The 22,411-nt window shown below is 50.2% G+C and overlaps 2 protein-coding genes across 2 annotated transcripts; both read right to left on the reverse strand.

Annotated features, from left to right (window-relative positions):
* Positions 1–855: 855 nt before the first annotated feature.
* LOC712128 (putative testis-specific Y-encoded-like protein 3) lies at positions 856–6,845 on the reverse strand. Its single transcript, XM_015149267.3, has one exon. It carries the CDS (start codon positions 4,619–4,621, stop codon positions 3,560–3,562), a length of 1,062 nt encoding a protein of 353 aa, XP_015004753.3. The 5' UTR covers positions 4,622–6,845; the 3' UTR covers positions 856–3,559.
* On the reverse strand, positions 6,845–22,307 carry PLAGL2 (PLAG1 like zinc finger 2). The gene is made up of 3 exons (XM_015149266.3): positions 22,205–22,307; positions 16,489–16,862; positions 6,845–11,992 (listed from the first exon to the last, which is right to left on the reverse strand). The coding sequence occupies exons 2-3, from the start codon at positions 16,746–16,748 to the stop codon at positions 10,762–10,764; spliced, it is 1,491 nt and encodes a 496-aa protein (XP_015004752.1). The 5' UTR covers positions 16,749–16,862; positions 22,205–22,307; the 3' UTR covers positions 6,845–10,761.
* Between the last annotated feature and the right edge of the window lie 104 nt (positions 22,308–22,411).

Below are 22,411 nucleotides of genomic sequence, written 5' to 3' on the forward strand. Positions count from 1 at the left end.
GAATCGCTTGAACCCAGGAGGCGGAGGCTGCAGTGAGCCAAGATAGCACCACTGCACTCCAGCCTGGGGGACAGAATGAGACCCTGTCTCAAAAAAGAAAAAAAAAATCATTTCAGAGAGTTACAAGTGACATGGAAAAAGTCATGAAGGGAGTGGTAGAGGCTTATTTTGGACAGGCTGGGCAGGGAAGGCCTCTGAAGTGGCGTTTGAGGTCTGAATGAATTGAGGGAGCCATGAGATAAGAATATCTGCAGGAGGAAAATCCCAGCTAGGGGAGAGAAAAAAGCAAGTGCTAAAATCCTGAGGCTGGAACATGCTTAGTGTGTTTAAAGAACAGCAGAGAGGCCAGTGTGGGGGGGCGGCAGAGAGAGCAAAGTGGAGGTGGATGGGAGATGCTGGGAGAGATCAGCAAATGCAGGGCTTTGTTGCCTGCAATAAGGAATATATATATACACACACACATACATATATATATATATATTTTTTTTTTTTTTTTTTTTTGAGATGGAGTCTCACTCTTTCACTCAGGCTGGAGCACAATGGCAAATGGTGTGGTCTCAGCTTACTGCAACCTCTGCCTCCCAGGTTCAAGCTATTCTCCTGCCTCAGCCTCCTGAGTAGCTGGGATTACAGGCACCTGCCACCATACCATACCCAGCAAATCTTTCTATTTTCAGTAGGGACGGGGTTTCATTATGTTGGCCAGGCTAGTCTCGAACTCGTGACCTCATGATCCACCCGCCTCAGCCTCCCAAAGTGCTTGGATTACAGGCATGAGCCACCGCGCCCGGACTATAGATACATATTTTTAACCAGTATAGGGTTTTGGATGGGGAAGTAACATGATCTAAGTTATTTTTCCCCCAGACAGGCAATTTTTTATTTTTTATCATGCATATAGAAAACAAAAGTGTCACAGATCCCCTTGTGACTGGACAAAGCCACCTCAGGAATATTTCTCTGCTTAAAAGAAGCGTTGTCAGTTACAGTGATGTCAATTACAACCTGGCACAAAATCATCAAGACCATCAGGGTCACAGAATTCTTTCTGGAGGTTATCCTTACAGAACACGGTCACAGCTTCCAGTCTGAAGTCCAAGAAAACCGGAACTCTGCTTCTAAGTACAAGGTTATGGTAAAGGCCCCAACAACCTGACAACAATTGTGAATAGTCACATAAGTTCCCAAGTGGCATAAAAAATGTACACTGACAATCTTGCAAAAGTTCTCAACTAAAAGCAACAAGCAGGCCTTTACAGCATAATGCCCCAATGGGCTGAAACACAGGAGGGGATGCATAGGGTCTTACTTAAAAGCAGCAGAAGAAAAGCTTACAACATTAACTTTTTACACACACAAGGTCAGACCAAGAGAGAAAAGCTTTCAAGTTGCAGTGTTCTGTTATTCTTCTAGTTTACAAAATGTATTGGTGAATCAAAAATGTTAGCAAGGGCTGGGCACGGTGGCTCACACTTGTAATCCCAGCACTTTGGGAGGCCAAGGTGGGAGGATCCCTTGAGCCCAGGAGTTAAGACCATCCTGGGCAACAAAGCAAGACCCCGTCTCTACAAATTTTTTTTTTTTTTTTTTAAAGCTGGGCATAGTGGCATACACCTGTAGTCCCAGCTACTTGGGAGGCTGAGATGGGAGAATTACTTGAGCCCAGGAGTTCGAGGCTATGATTGCATCACTGCACTCCAGCCTGGGCAACAGAGTGAGACCCTGTCTTGAAGAAAAAAAAAATCGGACAGGCACAGTGGTTCACACCTGTAATTTTAGCACTTTGGGAGGCAAAGGTGGACACATTGCTTAAGCCCAGGAGTTCAAGACCAGCCTGGGCAACATAGTGAGACCCTGTCTCTATTTATTAACCAAAATCAAGGGCTCTCCTCCTTCCACCATTTCTCAGTCATCCTGCCTTTTCAACTGGCTCTGGCTCCTTTTGTACTTCCCTGCCAAAAGCACCCTCCACATTATTTTGTGATAAGGCCTCCCCAGGTCCTAGGGAACAGAAGATAAGGCCTTCCATGGGAAGGGGCCTGGGTATGGTCACCACCACCCCTTCCCCTAAAATGAAATGGAGACAGACAGCTCTGCAAGCAGGGGGAGGGGGGGTGGGCAGCTTAGCTCTTGTACCTAGAGGGGTTTGGACTTGGTGGAAGGGTAAGAAAGAGTTGGGGTTAGTCTAAAAGAACACAGCATAAAATGGAATATTAACTATCCCTGCCCTGGGGACTTCCTGGTCTCTCTGTTCAGCAGCCTTGGGCTGTCCCCTTTGGAAGATTCTAGGCCTTGCTAAAGAGGGTAAGGTATCCGGGAAGAGAGAATGCTGGCGGTCTACAGGGCAAGCCCTCCCTCTCTGGAGATGAAGAGAGGCAAACTCAACACGAAAGTCTTCTTGTTGAGTTTAAGAAAAAATCTTTTTCTTCAGTTGTTATTTTTTGTTTCTAAGCCATCATTTAAAGAAAAAAATGGTGTGAGATCTGGGTATGGATAGACAGGCCCCAGGACCAGGAAGACCCCCCTCCCCAGCACCCACAGCCTGGCAGCCTAACAGGTAGAGGCAGGGGGGCTGGCAGAGCACCTGGATTCTGTGGGGTCCAGTAACTGGGGCTCAGGAGGCAATCCTGTCCTTGCCCCTGCCTCACTCACATGCCCAGATAGGCCAGTTTGGCAGAGTTCCTGGGGATTAGGGGCTGTCCTGTGCATTGGCAGGTGGCCCACCTGGGTCCACAAGCAGCTATGGGGGTTCCTGTAGACCTAGGAGCGAGCAACAGGGCGATGGTTGCCTGGGCAAAACTCATGGGAAAGGAGATGGCCAGGCATTGCTGGGGCATGGCACAGACCCTCACAAGCTAGTAGCAGGCTGTGATCTCAGACCACCGTGGGGCAGGAGGAGCAGTATGATCACAAAGAATGTGCTGTCCACTGCTTCATGCCCTTGACCTCACCCATGCCCAGCAGACAGCTGTGTGCTCATCCTGCCAGATACTCAAGAGTCCACTTGGTGGTAGCCTGTGGTCTTGAGGCCATGGAATGTCCAAGTCTGGGTGGCACCCGGCACCAGATGAACCCACTTCATCTTGGGTAATGAGACTCAGCTTACCACAGCCCGGATGTAGAGCTACTGTGAGCACGACCAGCACGCATGTGAAGGCCAGCAGGCTGGAGTCTTGAAGCACAGGCCTCAAAGAGGCACTGTCCTCCAAGTAGTGACTTGTGGGTGCCCTCGTCAAAATTGGCTGGGATGGCCATGGTCACAGGTCCACGCCATAAAGATTATGGCAGTGCACATCCACAGCACTGGGTGCTTAGTGTAGACGTAGCGGCATGTGACAGCCACGTGATGTTAACACAGAACAGCATGAGGCCATATGGAAACAGTAGAGACTGGCCACGAGGGCCACAATCTGAGAGCTGAGTCCACCGAACATGCAGAGCCGGAGTGCACAGAACACACAGCAGACAGCAGAGCGCCCACCACGGGCCTGAGCCCGGATCCACCACACACAGGAGGCATGAGGGAGCCTTACCTAAGCTCCACATCCCAAGGCAGCACTTAGCCAGACTGGAACCCGTAGGGCCTAGAAGGGGCCTCTGTGGGCCACCTTGCAAGGCCTCCCCTGGCTCTGCAGGGCCTATCCCCCAGCAGGTAGTACTGCAGGGGGTTGGGCCACAGGTCATCTTTAATAATCTGGGCAACCCTGTCGGCCTCTGGGAGGCTGTGCTGTGAAAACCAGCTGAAGAAGCTTCGGACAGTGTCCCGGTTCCTGTGTACGAGGGCCGGGGGTTCCTGGCCCCGGTGCCATCGGATGCGAGTCGCAATAGACACCACTCGGCCTGAGGCTCTGCATTCATACTCCTTCATTATCACCTTGTTCTGGAAGTAGGGGTTGCTCCAAAAGCGGAACTTGAATTTGCAACCTGTCCTGGAGTGCCTGAGCTCCTTCACCTCCAAATTCATCAGGTAGCAGAGCATGTCTTCATCTCGAAGGCTGATCATGGCTGCCAGCTGCGGGTGGTTCAGGAAGGCGGTGACCCAGAAGCCCGGAATATTCTGGATGATGAAGCTCCTACGGGCAAGGTGCGACCTGTGCATCCGCCGAAACCTGCGCTCAAGCCGGAGGTAGGCCCTGTCGGCCTGGGCGCTCACGGCCTCCAGTGGGTCCACAATTAGGGCACCAAGGTTCAGGAGCCCCGGGCCCTCCTGGGCCTCCGCTCCCACCTCCTGCTTCTCCTCCCCCACCAGCTTCTCCCCCACCTGCTGCTTCTCCACCTCCTCCGCTGGCTCCTCCTGGAAGATGGCGCCCTCCTCCATGGTCGCGTCCTCGGCCTTCTCGCCGGCTCCCGCCCGAGCCCCTAGCCCCTCTGAACCACAGGTTTCTGGGGCTTCGTCCCGGACCCGGCCGTTTTCCAGGCTCGGAGTAGTCGCCGCGGAGGCAGCTTCCCCGCGCCCGAGGCAAAGAAGGGCGGTCCTGGGGCCCGCTGCGGGGTGGAGGGACCTGCGCCCCGCAGCTTCTCGGGCCCGGGCCGCGGGGGCCGTGTGCGCGTCCCCCTCCCGGGCAGGGCCGGGCGGCGGGCGCGCCGCGGCTTCCGGAGTCCCCGCCCTCTCGTCCGCCATCGCCTGCGGGAGCCTCTGACCCGGAGGGGCTCGGGGCGCGCGGGCGACTGCGGCCTAGGCGAGAGGTGCGGCAGGTGGCTGGAGGACAGAGGGCGGAAGGCTCCGCCCCACGCGTCCCCCTCTCGGATGTGATTCGCCGGGGTCCCCCGCAGCCGGGGCGAGCGGCCTGGAGGCCCGGAGGAGGGGTACGGGACTGCCCGATGGGGACGCGACCGCGGGCGCCAGACGGAACTGGCCCCAGATTCGTTGGCGCTGGCGGTGGAGGTGGGGAGAAGTGTGTACCAAGCAAGGGTCAGCTCGGAGCAAACACCAGGGGACAGGCCCAGTCCCTGGCCCTGGACAATTAAAACTTCCCCATCACAGCCACCACGCCAGGCGATTGCTCAATGTTCCCCATCTGCGGTGGGAAGGCAGGAGTCGCCCGGCTTCCACACTCCAGTGGCGCTTTTGGGCAGTTGTAGGACACTCAGCTTTGCACTGGATAAATTAACTCAGGCACATGCAGAGGGCTTAAGAGGTATCCCCTGCAAAGACTGACCAAACTTAAACTGGGAGCGGCAGATAATCTTCTGACACACAAAGGTGATCAACGCATTCATGTAGGGAAAGCAGGTGCTTGAAATATTCATGTGGGGAAAATAAGCAAGGTCAGAGTGGAAGAATCTGGGGTGAGAGAGGGTCTTAAATGCTACAAACCAGGGAGCGAGTGGGCATCTGCCTGGTTTCTCCAACAGGAGTTGGTTCCTCCTGGGCTGGCTGGCAGAAGCCTGGTGGACCTTGCTTCACTTTGTCCTAGGCCCAAAGACTACCCTTCCAAAGGTGGACTCTAGCCTGAAGTGCAGGGACTGAACCTGGTAGGCTAAGGGCTGGATTGGCCAGCCCTCGCAGTCCTTGATCCTGCAAATCTGTGTTCCTCTGGTCTCAGCTCCCAAACTGTGACCTGTGGAGGTCAGTACCTCTAATCCCCCCACCTCTGCCTGGAAGTCTTTGCCACCTCTTCCAGAAAGCTTTCAGCCTTTTCCTGACCAATGGATACAACAGTTCCCTCATCTAAGCCCTCAGACCTTACTGTGGTATACACTCCCTAGGGAGCAAGGTAGATTTCCTTAGGGTCCTAGCTAGGGTTTTAACCTATTGGGGTGGACAGTAAACATGTGTCAAGTGGAAGGCCAACGATGAAGGGTCAGCCCACTTCCTTTGTACACAAAACACCTGCACTTGTTAATGGCCCCACAGGCTCTTGGGCTGGACTCCAAGTGACTTGCACTGCTTGGCCATGGACACTGGCTCCAGACCACAGAAAAGCCAGTTCAGTCTGAGCCCCTGATGGGAGGATTTCAGCACAAGGGTTGGTGCCCAAGATGGTGGTAACGACCTTCATTAGAGACCACCAAGCTCAGGTGAAGCCATGTAAGCCTCTCAGCAGTCTGCCTGAACCTGGTTGGACACAAGTGTAGGTAAGGTCAGGTCCTAGCTGTCACCAGCTGTGCACCTTGGGCAGTGACTAGGGTGAACATCTGTCCTTTCTTGGTCAACCAGCATCAATTCCTCATCCTAAGAGTGCCCCCAAATTTCCTTTGAGAAACCACTCCTCCTGTCTCAGCCTTGTTGTCAGGGGCATATGGTAACTGGTTTGGGGATGGCACAGAATCCCATCAAGGCCAATGAAACAGGATGCTTACTGGGGCTTCTGTGGCAAGTCCTCTCCTGAGAGCCCGGAAAGGGCTGCTTCCTTCTGGTCGGCAATGTGTGAGAATGGCAGGTCTGGAATCCAGGCAGCATTCTGCTCACTCCCACACAAAGGGGAAATCTACTTTGTAGGGCCTGTGGATGAAGTCACAACTGCACAAGACAAGGCAGAGAGAAATAGGAATGCTGAGGCCAACCATGTTGGAGCCACAAGATCAAGCCTAACCTAAAGACTGCTCTACATCTGGCATTTTCCAGTTACATGCAATTTCACTGTTTAAAGCCAGTTTGATTTTGGCTGACCCTTGCATCCAAGATGATTGATAGAATTATGCCACTTACCTCAAAGACATGCAAATAAGATATTTAACTTAAAAGTACAAAGCTTGTAGGTGCTGATGGGAGGGGTTTTTACTGTCTGCCCTACACTCACCATCATCTTGGATGCTAAAGATGTCTGGAGACTCCAATTCTTCCCAATTCCAGGCTGTCTCCAACCCTTTCCCAATCAGACAGGTTCACAACTCCCCAACACATCATTCAGAAGTTTTTAATAAACAACTTCATTATAAAAACCTTTTTTTGAAAATGTAATTCTGTAAAACATTGAAAAATCTACTTTAACAAAGATATGCCCTGTGCATTTTCTAATGGCACTTATACTTTACAATTAAAAACCTTGTTTTATATAAAGCCAAAAATACTCCAAGAGGTTATTCACTGTGTTTACAAAGTGCTAGAAGATTTCTGTCTTGTATTTTTCTCTTTAAATAATCTGGAGTTACAAAGCCTTGACCGCTGGTAGGGAGGGAGAAGCATGAGAAGTGGTGTCTCAGGAGTTCTAGTGCCAAATATGCAGAGGTGGAGAGGTGCACGTGGGAAGCGTGAGCTGAGGAAGTCAGCCGGCACACAAAGAAGTCGGCCTGGAATGTTTCCAAGCCCTCCAGGGAGGCACAAGACTATCATGGTGAATGAGCGCCCTTCCCTCACCACAGGCCCTACTCTCCAGAGGCGAAGGCCACGGCCAGTTCCTTCCACAGCAGGTTCAGAGCTCCAGGAGAGGCCAGGGTGGGGTCCCAGAGGAATCTGGACTTTTCTGGCCAACACCTGCCTAAGGCAAAGTTTCTTGTTACATAAATATCCTTGTTAAAAAGTAAAATATTGATCCTGTACAATATAACCTGTTAAAAAATCGTGCTTACAGACAGCTCCTAGATAAGAGGGGAGGTGGAGAGAGGACGGAGAAAACAGCTACCAAAAAGGCAGGGGGGAATTTAAAGGACTACTAGGGAAAGCTTTAGGGCAGTGGGAGAATTCCAACTTAGGACAATATCTACGAGCAAAAAAGTAATCACACCTGCTTCCCGGATTTCAATTAAGAAAATGCCATTTGTAAAAGGTTGGGGAGGGGGCAACCTCATTGGTGCTCCTTTCCCTGCCTCCCACCTCAAGATGATGCAGAGATCCTTTGAGCTGACACCTGGGCATGTCATCCCCTTACCCCCAGGGCTGCACTCAGCCCTGACCAGCTACTGTGTAGAGTGGGAGGGAGACAGCCCATTGCTGACAGAGGCTGGAGGTGGCAGGGAAAGGGGACATCACCCCTTTTTTTCCTGGTCCCTCATTGGTCTTTGCCATATGCCATGGCTCGTGTCCTGGGCAGATGTCCCTCAGGTTCTCATGGCCTCAGTAAGCATACTGAAGTGAGTTTGGGTACTGAGTATAGGATAAAGCTATTCTTATCCTTTGAACAACCAGGCCACTAAGGCTTTTTTCTTTTTCTTTTCCCCTCCACCCCCCAGATTTTAGGAAGGGAGGTTTAAGAAATGACTGGCTAGCTATGGTCCAAAAAAAAAAAGGTGAAGGCAGATATCATTCCTCTGTACCAGCAAAGTTCACAGTGATAGGAAAATTCCTTGTGGGTGCTGAGGACACTAAGGGAGGAGAAAAGGAAAGACAGGATAGATGGGAGGACACGGGAATGGGGAAGGCAAGGAGAAAAGACAGGAGGTGGGGGCAAGGCCCCAGTTACAAGGGTTTAAACAGTTGCTTTGCCAGTCCTATGACTTTCCCAGCATCACTTACGGGGAGAAAGAATTCGAGGGAGGGACAGGAAAGGGCAGGCAGAGAGGAAAGGACTCCTCTAACAGCCCAGGACTTTGTATTCTGCAGCCAGAGGCTCAGTGGCCTCTGTAAACTGAGGGTCTAGGGAAGGTGGCCGTTAAGGTGAGAAGGGTTGCTGGGTCTAGTAATGAAAACCAGATACAACAAGGAGGATGGCAACAGCGAGTCCCAACTGGATTCTCACATACTATCGCCTATAATACAAGTCCCAATAACATGCACAGCATGCAGGAGGTGGCTGCGTACCAAGGTAGACGCTTTTTAAAATAAACCTTAATTAGTCCCTGGGACTCACTGAAACTAATTTTTAGAAGCAAATCATCTAGTCTGATTCTAACCTTGCCAGACATTTTAATATCTGGTTTTGTTTTTTAAAAAGTATCCCAAGCTACCCTGCCTAAATCGAAACACACTTATTCCAAATTGCTTCCAATCAAGGGCTAGGGAGCTAAATTTTAAGGCTTTTACCTCAAACAAGGAGTACTGGCTTGGGCTAAAGCAGAAGCCTGAGTCCTGGACCTGCTCAGTTCCTGATGACAAACCAAGTGAACCTAGACAGAAGTTGGGTGAGGGAGAACTGGTGGGAGGCTGAGGCAGTTCCTTGGTAGTTTGTCCTGAAACCCTAGTGGAGAAGTCAGCAGGAGGCACCTACTGAGAGAAGTGCCCAGAAACTGCTGACTGCATCTGTTAAGAGTTAACAGTAAAGAGGTAGAAGTGTGTTTCTGAATCAGAGTGGAGGCGTCTCAAGGGTCCCACGATGGAGGTCCCTGAGCTGCCTCCCTTCCATGAGTGGGAAGAGTGAAGCCCATGAAGAACTGAGATGAAGCAAGGATGGGGTTCCTGGGCTCTGGGCAAGGGCTGTACTCTCTGCGGTAGGGAGCCCCACAAGTCAGAAGAGAAGAACTGATCATTTGTTGCAAGAAACCTTGCTGGATACTGGGGGAAAACTGGAGGCGGGGGCGGGGGCACAAGGAAGTAGAAGTGATTTGACGGACAGCAGAGAAGCCTATGCACAGTGGCCGAGTCCACTGTAAAGTGGAAGAGACAGAAGGGACATTGCGGATAAGGAAAATTTTGGTTTGGGACACAACAATGTACCCATAGATTAGGACTTAGCTATCTGCCCATTCCTTTCTGCAAACTCTTCTTCCAACAATTCCACAACTTCCTGGAAAAGGGACAGGTGGGAGGAAGACAAATGAAGGGCTCAGACCTCCTCCTTCGCTATCCACACCAACCCAGACTCTGCTTCCAAGACTAGTAACAACAGCTCATGATGTTCAAGGTGGGGACTAAGGGATGGGGAGGTGACGGATATGGGCATGCCTTTCATTTCTTCCCCTCTCCAGTTCAAGAGAAGGATGAGGGGGTCATAATGTACTTGGAGAAAAACAGAATTGCAGACCTGTGAGAAAACTGCTCCAATCTTCTTGCCTGTCTTCTGTGGACACTGCCGAGGCAGGCAGGAACAGATGCAGTCATGGAAGATGGCAGAGACTGGAGCAGTCCAAACTCAGTTTATTTCCCCACGGGGGAAAAATGTGACCTCAAGTGAAGAGAAGTCAGCAAGACCCGACTCCGCCTTGTAAACAGGACTCCAGTTAACACCAGATACCAAATGGTTCAGGCTGGTGCCAACTGGAACGGACTGATGGGAATGGATTCACGGTGTGTAAACAGTGTTCACTGCAATCATTCTAAGGCTAACAGCTTGGCAAGGGAGGTGAAATGGTGTGTCTGAGGCGACTGTGTAAACGGTACCGTTGCTGGACAACACTGACTGAAAATGGAGGTGCTGGTACAGGATGCATGGGTGGGTGGGAAATAAAGGCCTTCTCTCCTGCCCATTGGTTGGAAGCAGGCTATGGAGCCAAGTGACCTTCTACAGCAGGGCCTGACCAACTGACTGCTGTGGGGTCTGCAGGTTGGGACCAGAAGGCGGGCTTCTTGGGCAATTTCTCTTGAGGTCATCCAAGGTGAAACCCTCTGTGTCTCCAAGAGGCCTCCCCATTCTCCAAAGAGGAGGAGGTTCTGGCGCTTTGGAGAGGAAGAGGGCTAAGTGTGGCTCCCGATTCAGGTCAAAAAAATAAAAGTAAAAAATACCTGAAGTCCTATGGTATGAGATCTTTTCACAGGGTTGGGGCTCAAGGCTCCTTCTGGAATTGATCCTGGAGCCTGAACCCCCAAACCAAGTGCTCCATACAGACACTGGAATTTTTTTTGAACCCAGCTCTGAAAGCTCAGCTGCCTTCATGGGGGACACGGATGGGGTGGGTACTAAGGCTCCCTAACAGAGCCAAAAACTGAGCTGAGGGCCTCTGTAGGGGCTACTGGAATGCTTGGTGGAAACGAGGCAGGGTGGTGCTACTCAGGCCAGACGTGAAGACAGGAGGCAAGGAGTGCAGAGGCCCAAAGTTCAGTGGTCCCCCAGCTCCTGGGGAATCTTGAGGCTGAGCTTGCAAAGTGGTGAGCAGGGGCTGTGCCTCGGCCTGGGAGTAGCCCATGACCAGGCCTCCTGTGGCCCCAGGTGGGTTACACGGGGGCAGGTTGAGTGGAAGAAAGCCCAGTAGGTGGGAGAAGTCCACATTAGCAGCGCAGAGGGCCTCAGAGAGGTTGGCGGGGCTCTTGGCAAGCAGTGCTTCATCTAGGAGGGCCGCAGCTGCCGCCGGCTGAGGTGAGGCGGGCTGGGGTTCAGCGGATGAGAGAGACAGGCTTCCAGGAAGCTCCGCCAGAAAACTATCCACCTCCACTTTGGGCAATTTGTCGGGCAAGTATGAGGTAGATCCAAGCTGGTATTTTGGAGGGAGCTGAGCTGGGGAAGAGATAGGTGAGGATTCCAGAGGGTAGCTCATACCCATGGGCAGCGTGTTGTGCACCAAGGAGTGTGGCATGCCCGTGCTGGGCATGGTAGGGATGTGGGCACCATACATGCCCATGGGCAACATGCCAGGGAAGGCCTTGGTCCCCATTACGTCCCGAGAGGCCATGCACAGCACAGGGCTCAGCTCTTCCTTCACACTGACTGTGGAGCTGCAGCTGAGTAGGCCTAACATGTCCACGGGCTCTGTCTTGATCTTAAGCAGCTCCTGCGAGTGGCTCTTCTTGACATGACGCGTCAGGTGGTCCTTACGGCCAAACCGCTGGGCACAGTACTGGCACAGGAAGTCCTTACGGCCTGTGTGCACCACAAGGTGCCGCCGTACATCCTTACGAGTATAGAACCGCCGGTCGCAGTGGTCACAGGGGTGCTTCTTCTCCTTGGCACCGCCTGCTACCCGGCGTGAGTGGGCCTTCAGGTGCTCTAGCAGGGCCTGGGTACTCTCAAAGGTCTGCAGGCACACCTTGCAGCTGAGGTCACCGCTGCTGGCAGCATGCATGGCCAGGTGGCGCCGGTAGCCCAGCTTCGTATTGTAATTCTTACCGCACTCAGAGCAGTGGAGGGCCTCTTTGTTAGGGTCATGGGTCTGCAGATGGTTCCGCAGATGGTCCTTGCGGTGAAACATCTTATCACAGTACATACACTGGTGGGGTTTCTGGGCTGAGTGGGTGGCCATGTGCCTGGGGGTAGAGACGGGGAGAGGGGAGAAAGCAGAAAAAGGGGAGATCACAAGGGATGACTGGACAACCAAGGTGTCCATTAACAGGAAACTAGATACAAAAACTATGGTAAAGGCTTGCAATGCAATACCAAACCAATTATATTCTACAGATATCCTTGCTTATCTGCAAAATAATGTGTACCGATATTCTTTGCAGCATTCCTTGTAGTAGCAAAAAAAAAATCAGAAACAATCTGATCGTCCAATCTATCAATAGGGAACTGGTTACATAAATTATAAGTCCATAAAATGACTAACTTTTCAAAAATGAGGCTTTATGTGTACTTACAGGGAACATGCTCCTAAAAGACAGGAAGTAGAAAAAAAGGAGGCAGAATAGTGGATACAGAATAGGACTCTATGTGAAAAGGGGAAAAATATATGTACATTTGCTTGTATATGCCTAAAATATTTCTGGAAGGATATACAAGAAACTGATACCAGTGGCTGCCTATGCAAAAAAGAACCAAACAGGTTATGGATGGGTGTCATGGAGAATTTTCATCATTAAGTTTTGATACCTTTTGAATTTTGAATTACGTGGATGTATTGCGTTTTTCAAACATTACATTTAAATAATTTTAAATGATACAATAAAGAGAAAATGAAATATATCTAAACTTCCAGTCTGGGCACAGTGGTGCACGCCTGTAATCACAGCACTATGGGAGGGCGAGGCAGGAGGATCGTTTGAGCCCAGGAGTTCGAGACCAGCCTGAACCATAGCAAGACCTTGTCTCTACAAAATCTTAAACATTAGATGGGCATGGCAGCACGCACCTGTAGTCCTAGCTACTCAAGAGGCTAAGGCAGGATTACCTGAGCCCAGGAATTCGAAGTTGCAGTGAGCTATGATCGCACCACTGCACTCCATCCTGGCTGACAGAGCGAGACTTCGTCTCTAAATAAATAAATTAACTTCCTTATCTAGAACAAATTTCCAAGATATGCAGGGCTAAGTCAAAAAAGGAAGTTCAATACAGTGCATGTAATACAATCTTTTTTGAAAATAAAAAAGAAAGGGAATATACATGTTTGAATGTCTTAGGAAAGATACACAAAAACCAACCCACCAGCTGCCTTTGGGGAGAGGAACAGGGACTTCAAGTGTGAGGACCATTCACTCTTCATGGCATGCCAGTTAGTACCACTTGAAGTGCTTGTCATGTAAACCAGTAACACTTAAAGAAATGTTTTAATGGTATGGCACTTCAGTGTCCCTTGGTTTACCTGATCCCATACGGTTGAAAAGTGGCTCAGAATCCAGGAACTGCAATTCACAGCTCCAGAGCATATTCAGAATCAACTCAGCACCCACTGTTTGCCAGGCTCTGCGTGAGTTGTGTCATTAACCTTGATCTCCAGACAAGGAAAGGAGTCTAAAAAATAAGGCGGCCCCCTCACCCGCCAGTTGGTAAGTAGCAGAGGCTGGATTTAAACAGGCCTTCGGAAGACCTGTGTTCAGTCAGGTATGCAACAGTTGCCTCTCTCGTACAGCACTCTGTGATCCTTTCCTCCTGGAGGGTATCAAACACACCCACTGCCCACATCCCACATGTGCATGCTCAAGAATGCTCATGCCTGTGTGGGTTACTGTCAACCTCCTGTAATGGAACTGACATGGTAATGTAGAGAGGGAGGTGCTTAGTGATCCACTGTTCATTTCCCTCATATTGCAGGTGAGGAAACTGAGGCCCAAGGAGGTTTTTTTTTTTTTTTTTTTTTTTTTTTTTTTTTTTTGAGACGGAGTCTCGCTCTGTCACCCAGGCTGGAGTACAGTGGCCGGATCTCAGCTCACTGCAAGCTCCGCCTCCCGGGTTTACGCCATTCTCCTGCCTCAGCCTCCCGAGTAGCTGGGACTACAGGCGCCCGCCACCACGCCCGGCTAATTTTTTGTATTTTTTTAGTAGAGACGGGGTTTCACCGTGTTAGCCCGGATGGTCTTGATCTCCTGACCTCGTGATCCGCCCGTCTTGGCCTCCCAAAGTGCTGGGATTACAGGCTTGAGCCACCGCGCCTGGCCCCAAGGAGGTTTAGTAACTCACCTAAGATCACACAGTAAATTATACGTGATGAGTCAGGGCTCCTGCCTCCTGACCCAGGACCTTTCCTGCAGCCGCCCACTGGTAACCAGACCATCATTAAGAAAGTCTAAGAAGGCTGGGTGCAGTGGCTCATGCCAATAATCTCAATACTTTGGGAGGCTAAAGTGGGGGGACTGCTTGAGGCCAAGAGTTTGAGACCACTCTGTGCAACACAGGGAAGAGACTCTGTCTCTAGAAAATGTACAAAAATTAGCGGGTGTGGTGGTGGTACATGCCTGTGGTCCTAGCTACTCAGGAGGCTGAGGTAGGAGGATCACTTGAGCCCAGGAGTTTGAGGCTGCAGTTAGTTATGATCACGCCACTACACTCCAGCTTGGGCAAAAGTGAGACCCTGTCTCAAAACCAAAAAAAAAAAAAAAAAAGAAAGCCTAAGAATATGGCTTTGACTGGAGTTCCCTTAAGATATAGGAGCACACACACACACACACACACACACACACACAAAAAAAAAAAGGCCGGGCGCGGTGGCTCACGCCTGTAATCCCAGCTCTCAGGGAGGCAGAGGCGGGAGGATAGCTTGAGCCCAGGAGTTCGAGACCTGCCTGGGTAATATAGCGAGACCCCGTTCTCCACAAAAAGGAAAAAAAAAAAAAAAAAAAGACAAAAAAAAAAAAGTAAAAAAAGATATAGGAGCACACAGAGAATCTAAGCACTCCTGAGGACCACAGAACAACTATCAAGAGGGCAATCCTGGCTACCACACTACCCTGTTGCCTATTTTAGTCCCTTCCTATTAACTGTTTTCCAGATGAGGAACTGAGGCTTTGTGGTCATCTTGTTCATGTATTTACTTGTTTACTGTCTGTACCCACTATTAAGACCATAAACCCAAGGAGGGCCAGCACCCCCATCTGACTGGCTCACTCCTCTACCGCTTGCACCGAGCACTGTGCCTGGTACAGAGCAAGAGCTCAATAACGTTGGGTAGATGAATGGATAGTTGGATGACTGTGCATCAGGCCAATCTACCTCATTTCTAAAGGGCAAGTTCAAGGTTCCTCTAACGTGAAAAGGACAAAATCAAAATTGCCCTTGTTTTTTTTTTTTTTTTTGAGACAGTCTCGCTCTGTCACCCAGGCTGGAGTACAGTGGCACAATCTCAGTTCACTGCAACCTCCTTCTTCTGGGTTCAAGTGATTCTCCTGCCACAGCCTCCCAAGTAGCTAGGACTACAGGCATGCACCACCACACCCAGCTAATTTTTAAAAATTTTTAGTAGAGATGGGGTTTTGCCATGTTGGCCAGGCTTGCCTCAAACTCCTGGCCTCAAGTGATCCGCCCACCTCAGCCTCCCAAAGTGCTGGGATTACAAGTGCAAGCCACCATGCCTGGCCCAAAATTGCTTTTGACCATGCCTGCCTGTCTTCACCAAAGCAACCAAAGCTGCTCTTCTCTATCTGCCTTATGTCAGGACTTTTACATTTAATTTCACTTTAAGTAGGGGTTCTTGGGCTTACAAGTTTCAGAAAAGCAGCTGCCCCAGTGGGCAACAGGGACACAGACATAGTTAAATGAGTAAGTAGCAGGCTGATTCAGTAGAAGAGGCACTGCAGGACCTCTGAAGCTGTGTGACCTTGGGTAAGTTATGTCCCTACTCTGAGCCTCTACTTTAAAATTTACAGACTGGGCCAAAAGGTCTACTTCTCCTTCTAAAGTTCGAATACTGATTCCTGATTCCTAACTTCTAGCTAAAATTCTGACCATCACCTGACAAAGGTGAGGAAAGCAATATTTTTAAAAAATGTTCAGGGCTAAGTACGGTGGCTCATGCTTGTAATCTCACAGCTTTGGGAAGCCAAGGCAGGAAGATCACTTGAGCCCAGGAGTTTGAGACCAGCCTGGGCAACACAGCCAGACCCCCATCTCTACAAAAAATTAAAAACATAATCAAGTGCAGTGGTTCAAGCCTGTAATCCTAGTTACCTGGGAGAATGAGGTGAGAGGATCACTTGAGCCCAGGAATGAGAGGCTGCAGTGAGCTGACTGCACCACAGTACTCTAGCCTGGATGACAGAGCAAGACTCCCATCTCTTTAAAAAAAAAAGTTCAAGGCTGCCTGACATTAGCACCCAGATCGTTACTAAGAAGGTGGAAGAAGGCCGGGTGCAGTGGCTCACGCCGGTAATCCCAATAGTTTGGGAGGCAACCCATCAGATTCTAGTGTCTGAATCAAGCAATCTGAATCAATTTTTAGAGAGTGACTTCAACTGTTTGGCATTCAGGGTATACTTGTAGGACAAATTAACCTCCACTCTTCTGCCACAGATTAAAAACCCACTCTAGGCAGAGTCTCTCTGCTTTTTCCTTCTGGGAACCACAGGGCAGGAAGAGATATGAGAGTGTCACCTACCTATACAGCTTGTATTTGGAAGCAAAAGCCTTGCCACAGTGCAGCTGAGGGCAGCTATATGGTCTCTGCTCTGGTTGCGGAAGGGTGTGAGGCCTCAGCTTCTCCCCATTTGAGAAAGGTGTCCCCGAAATTTCACATTGGCACTTCACTTGACTCTCCGCCTCCCGGCCCCGAGGCCTGGGAACTAGTTTCCAGCCCACTTCCTCCTCCTGCTTTGCATCTTGAATCCAGGGGGGGACGCTGGTGAAAAATGTGGTCATGGCAAGGCTAATGGCAAAGGGCCATGTTATTGAGAAAGCCTCTCCATCCACTCCACACAGGCTCTCAGCTCTGTCACAGCCTCCAACGCAGCTTTCAGAAAACAATCTCTTCACCTGAAACATCAGAACACCTGGTGTTAGGGAGCCCAATATCATGAGAACATGGGCTCTGGAGGCAGACAGATCCCGTTCCAATCCCAGCCCTTCCACTTAGAAGCTGTGCGACTTTCAGCCAGTTACTTGCTTCCCTGAGTTGTTTCCTCATTTATAAAATGGGCATAATAATCTCTTAAATTGTAAAAATGTTTTGAGGATTACATGAGATCATGAATATAAAGCATTCAGCAGAAGGCTGGGCATCCATTAAGTCCTTAGTGGTAGCTACTATTACTAGTACCATTTAGGCTAATAAGAAACAACATAAACTGAAGAACCAAAAGCCCCAAAACTTCAAACTTTTTCTTCTGGACCTCACTTTTATATCCTTTCCACTGAACCTAGAGATAGCGGTTCCTCCTTCTCATTACCCTGGCACCTCCTCGTCCACTACTTTCCACAATTCTCCTCCTCATGGAGGTGCTAAGGAGCAATAAAATGCCCAAAAGGCAAGAGAGGAGGAAGGGGAAGTCTCTGCTTAGGAAATTTACATCCTGGATAGTCAGCCCTGGTACCAGATGTGTTTCTTAGCAGTGCATCAACATCAGGAGGGTCTGTCTGGGAAGGCAACAGCAAATTCCTAGCATTTTCCCTAAACCAGGACTGGTCCCATCCTGACCACCACCACTTCTTTGGGTCTCTGTCTCAGGGCCCAGACCATCCCTCTTTAGCAAAGCCTGTCCAACACCCCTAGGTGCTGAGGGGCCCCTCCTACAGGCCCTCAGAGTACATATGCACATCTCCATTAGAAGAAGGTAGTAAGCTCGCATTGGAATTTACTCCTCTCCACCAGCCTGATTATTTGAGGGCTTGCATCATCTCTCTTTCATCTCTATATACCTAATATCTAAAAAGGGAACCTCAACTTTATTTCAGATAGGTTAACTAGTCACTGAATGCAGGCTGATTCTCAGGGACCAACCTATGCCCAGGTAGTTCTGGTTTAAACTGGGTTCGCAGCCATTCCCAAGTGGGAAGCCAAAATCTTAAAGTCTGATTCTTTCTCTTGTTGAATAGAAGGGGAGATGTGCAAGGATGACACAACTCCTTTCCGGATACCAATCCAGAGGAAGAGGATGGGAGTTACCACACTGACTCTCAAAAGGGGACGAGACCCACATTCATACTCTCGAGCTTACCACAGATTACCAACCACAATGCAACCTGCTACAACAGGGGGATTCCCTTTGAAGAGATCGTGCCAAAATTTGATCATGAGGCTTTTCCATGTGAAGAGAGAAAAAGGGGTGTCTGGGGATTATCCACGAGAATCTGGGGAGGGCTCCAACTGCACAAACTAGCTGTGGGCCACAGAATGCTTGCTCAGCTCATTAGCACCTGCTGCTTACAGTGATCATTCATCCAACAGACTGGCCGTGAACAAGATGATGGGATCAGCGGGTTCATGCCCCAGAGAGCTTTGCTCATCATTAACAAGAGCTACGTCCTGTTCAGGAACCATTCCTCTTGTGGAAGAAACACTGCGATGTAATATGATAAACATGTCCCCATCATGAGTGTAGATTTGTCTAGAAAGATCTGCACTAAGGTGGCTGCATTTTGCATGAATCACATGCTGAGGAGGGGTAGGTAGCACTAAAAACCAGTCCCACTTCAGCCTTCGAGTCATTATGGCATATGTGCCTGCTTCACTATAAACCTCAAAGGCCTGTGACGTCTGGCTTTCATTGTTTAAGTCCCCTCCTCCTTTGCAAGGGTGGAATTACCTGTAATACCAGCGATTACTATGCACCTTGGAATTGAGCAGACAGTGTGCTCGAGTGTGCATGTTTAGATTGGAGGGAATTACCCCTACCTTCAAAGTCAAATTCTACTCCCCCTTCATTTTGAAATCATGCACCTCAGCCTCTGGAAAGTTGGGAATGGCAGCCAGAAGGAAACACGTCACATCAGTTTGGCTGATGTGAGAGAGGAGCCTAGCCCTGGAAACTCCACACAAACTCAGAAAGAGAACATTACGTCCCCACCTCCCACACGTCCACCTCATCTGTTCTGAACAAGCACAAACAAGACACAATAGTTTAGTAGGCTGCTACCGAAAGAGTGAGTAATGGGCTTCTAGGAAAGAGGCTGGTGGTGGCTAAGGAGCTTGTACTGATAGAACCAAAGGAGGAAAGCAGCAGCCATGCGCTCACCGTGATCTGCTTTTAATGGAGTTATGTCTTCACAAAGAGCCAACACCCTGATCCTACTCTCCTACACTTTTCAAAAGGCACAGGAAGTCCCTACCTACAGTCACCAGCAGCCTCTTGGATAACCAAAGCTGCTAGTGTTACCTATGAACCCTTTTGGGGATCTAGTCTGTCTCTCTCTCTGCCCTTTGTCTGCAAACTCCTCTGATCCAGAAACATTCCTGGGTTTGTCTCACATAATCAGAAGGTCTGTTCCTTCAGACTTGTCCTTCCTCAGCAAAACTGTGAAAGAATTCTACTTCTCTTTCAAAGCTGCTCTTCTGGTCTCACATTTTAATCTTAACGACTATAGACTACAGAGAAGCTGACAGAACCTGTTTCCATAAAACAAACACAATCCTTCCCAGTTACTGGCATAACTCAGTATATTTGCAGCCTAAGATTCTTTCTAGTGCCTGATCTGAAAGGGGAAAGAACCTTGGACTTGCTATCAGAAGAGCTGCCACTTACTAACCGGGAAACCATAGGCAGTTTACTTTATTTCTCTGAACCTCAGTTTCCTCAGTTTCTAAAACAGGGATTTATTTTCCTTACCTGTAAGATTCGTATAGAGGATTAAGTGAAATAATACTCTTGAAAGTGGCTGATACAAAATGTGTGCTGAATACACGCAGTGCCTTCTCTGAGGTCTCAGCTGTGTCTGCCTCTTTTTCCGCATGAGGCCTGAGTAGTACTTCTTTTTTCCTCTTTAATGTTACTTCTCAGGCCTCAGAGTGAGTTTCCTTCCTTTCCCAACCTCTCCCCCAGAATGCAGTCTTCCCCTTTTCCCTCACAACTAACCCTCGGCACATCCCCTTTAAAGAGCCCTTTACTTTACCTCCCTCTAAGCACCATATCCCGGGCCAGAGTTCTCTCTTGAGCAGACAGCCACTTTCCTATACCCTCTTCTATTATTAGGGCTCCATATCCCAAACAGGAATGCTTGCTAAAAACTCTGTATGGTCCTCTTTGGAAGCTGAAACTGAGACATATTTCTCTCCAGTCTGTCCATCCCCTGTTATGTGCCATGATGCCTGCTGCCCTCTGATGAAACTATAGTTTTTATGGTGTTACATCATTTCTATAGAAACTGCGTTCTTTCTCCATTATTAGCCTGTTTCCTCATCTGTAAAGCTAAAAATACTTACCTCACAGGCTTGCTGTAAGGATTATTTTAGTGAGGTATGCAAAGGGTTCAGCACAGGGCTTGGCCTGCTAGAAGTACCCAACAAAAGAGAGCTATTATCTTTGTCTTTGTATTGAGTTGCATGTTTCCACCTTCTGCTACCACACTCAAATTCTCCTAACTCCCCCTAAAAAACTGTTAAGAGATAACATCCCTGCACAAGGAAAGGGTTAATCTTTGAGTGTTCTTAACTAAAGAGACCCACAGAGGATTAACAGCTCCACTTCAGTGACTACCCTAAAATAGCTTTTATCCTCCTGCCCAAGAGTTACTTGGGGATCTGAAGAACTCAATTCAACACCTGCCGGAGGAAATAGACCCGGAACGTTCCTTGGGGTAGAATCTTCCCTAAAGCAGAACCTAAAATAGCAACTGGGAAATTATAAATAGACTTAGAGGAAAGAAAAAAAAAAAAAAAAAAAAAAACAGATCCTGATCTCGGAACCAGAAACAAATCCTAAAGACACACTGGTTGGCTGGAAAACAGTGAGAAGAGGGGAAATGGGAATGCTGTCGCCCCCTTCCCCCCGCCCACTCCAGAGTGGTGGGAGAATTAAATTACAGGGAGGCTGGAGAGTCTCAATGACTTGCATCATTCCAAGAAACATCAAACAGGATTAACAGGGGTTGGATTTACTCGCAGGCTGCTAATTCTTCTGTCAGTGTAGATGGGCCCTCTTTAGAGTCCCTTTGATTCACTATTTCCTCAGATTCCTGCTGCCTCCCACTCCTGGGGAGGCCTTGAACAAATGGCTGCAACTCATCACAACCCCATTTTCATGGGGAGAAAACCTGATTCGACACCCCCGCCCCCAATCTGGTGGCCTCACTTTAGGAGAGAAGGGTTAGAAACCCAAGGCCAGACTCACAGTCCCATGGCTGACAGGTGGAAAAACACACAAGCCAGGAGACAGGCTATGCTTGCAGGTGAAAGCACCGATTCCCCCACACACCTGTCCCCATATCCTCCTCCTAACAGGGCCCTTTCTCCCCACCAAGGTGGGCCACAGCCTGGTCCCAGGCCAGCTTTTAGACCACCCCACTGTGGTGTGGGAAAGGTTCAATTTCCCCGAGCCTGGGAGAGATGGGAGTAGATGAGGGCTGGAGAAGCAAGGGAAATTCAGGGAGAAGTCTGGAGGGAGTCTCCGGGATGGGAAGGAAGAGCCGGGATGGGAAGGAAGAGCCAGGATGGGAAGGAATCGTGAGCAAGTTTCCTGGGTCTCTAAGGGATCCCCACAAGAATGAGATGGGGGATTCTAAGGGTTTGAGGGCTGGGGGGTTGGGGATAGTCAGAAGTGAATCCTCCGAATTTCAAGAGGGTCTCAAAATGGGTAACAGGATGGAAGATGTCGAAAGCTTGGGAGTATGGCCACTGAGGAGGGAACTACAGGTGGGGCTTATCCGACTTCTCCAGACCCAGATATTTGAGGGAAGCCTCAAAGGGGGTTACATAAGTCTGAAAAATGAAACAGGGTACAGAGCGGGCTATCTGGAGCAGCAAAGGGGGTTATGTGGGTCTGGGTAGGCGTGTCGGAGGGAAGGAGCAGGTGCAGCTTATCTGCGTCCCCCAGACCCGGGTCCCTGGTAAGGTCAGCAGCGCGTTATCTGGGTCTCCAGGGAGCCTGGGGGTCGGGAGTGGGGGTCCCTCAGGACTGCGTCTCCAGGTCTCGGAAGGGAGGGGACCAGTGGCCTCCTCGGGTCCCCCAGACACAGGTATGGGGTCCAGGGAGAGTTTTCGTCACCCCAGGGCCTATCTGAGGCCGGGTTGGCGCAGACCGGGCCCCGGATCGGGGGTGTGGGCGACCGCGCTGAGGGGCCCGAGATGAGGAGCGCCGCCGCTCCGGGTACAGGGCGCGCGGACCCAGCGAGACGGCCTCCCGCCCCGCTCCCCGCCGTCCCCTGGGGCCCTCGCCGGCACTCACCGCGCTCGGGGCCCCGCGCTGCGGGCCGGGCCGCGCTCGGGCTCCGCCAGGCCCGCTCAGGCCCCGGTAGTGGCGGCGGTCGGGCCATTGTGCGGTGCATTGTGGGAGCCGCGCGAGCGGGCGCTCGGGTCGTGGAGGGGGCGGTGCCGCGGGATCTCTATGGTCCCGCCCGCCCGCGGGCTAGAGCGGCCGGGGCGGTGCGCGGGC

The sequence above is a fragment of the Macaca mulatta genome, chromosome 10, assembly GCF_049350105.2.
Source record: "Macaca mulatta isolate MMU2019108-1 chromosome 10, T2T-MMU8v2.0, whole genome shotgun sequence".
NCBI lineage: Eukaryota > Metazoa > Chordata > Mammalia > Primates > Cercopithecidae > Macaca > Macaca mulatta.

Coding starts and splice junctions, on each gene's coding strand:
- LOC712128 (XM_015149267.3), bottom strand. CDS start 4,621: ATGGCGGACGAGAGGGCGGGGACTCCGGAAGCCGCGGCGCGCCCGCCG.
- PLAGL2 (XM_015149266.3), bottom strand. CDS start 16,748: ATGACCACATTTTTCACCAGCGTCCCCCCCTGGATTCAAGATGCAAAG. Junction 11,993..16,488: donor TCCAAATACAAGCTGTATAG/GTAGGTGACACT, acceptor CTCTACCCCCAG/GCACATGGCCACCCACTCAG.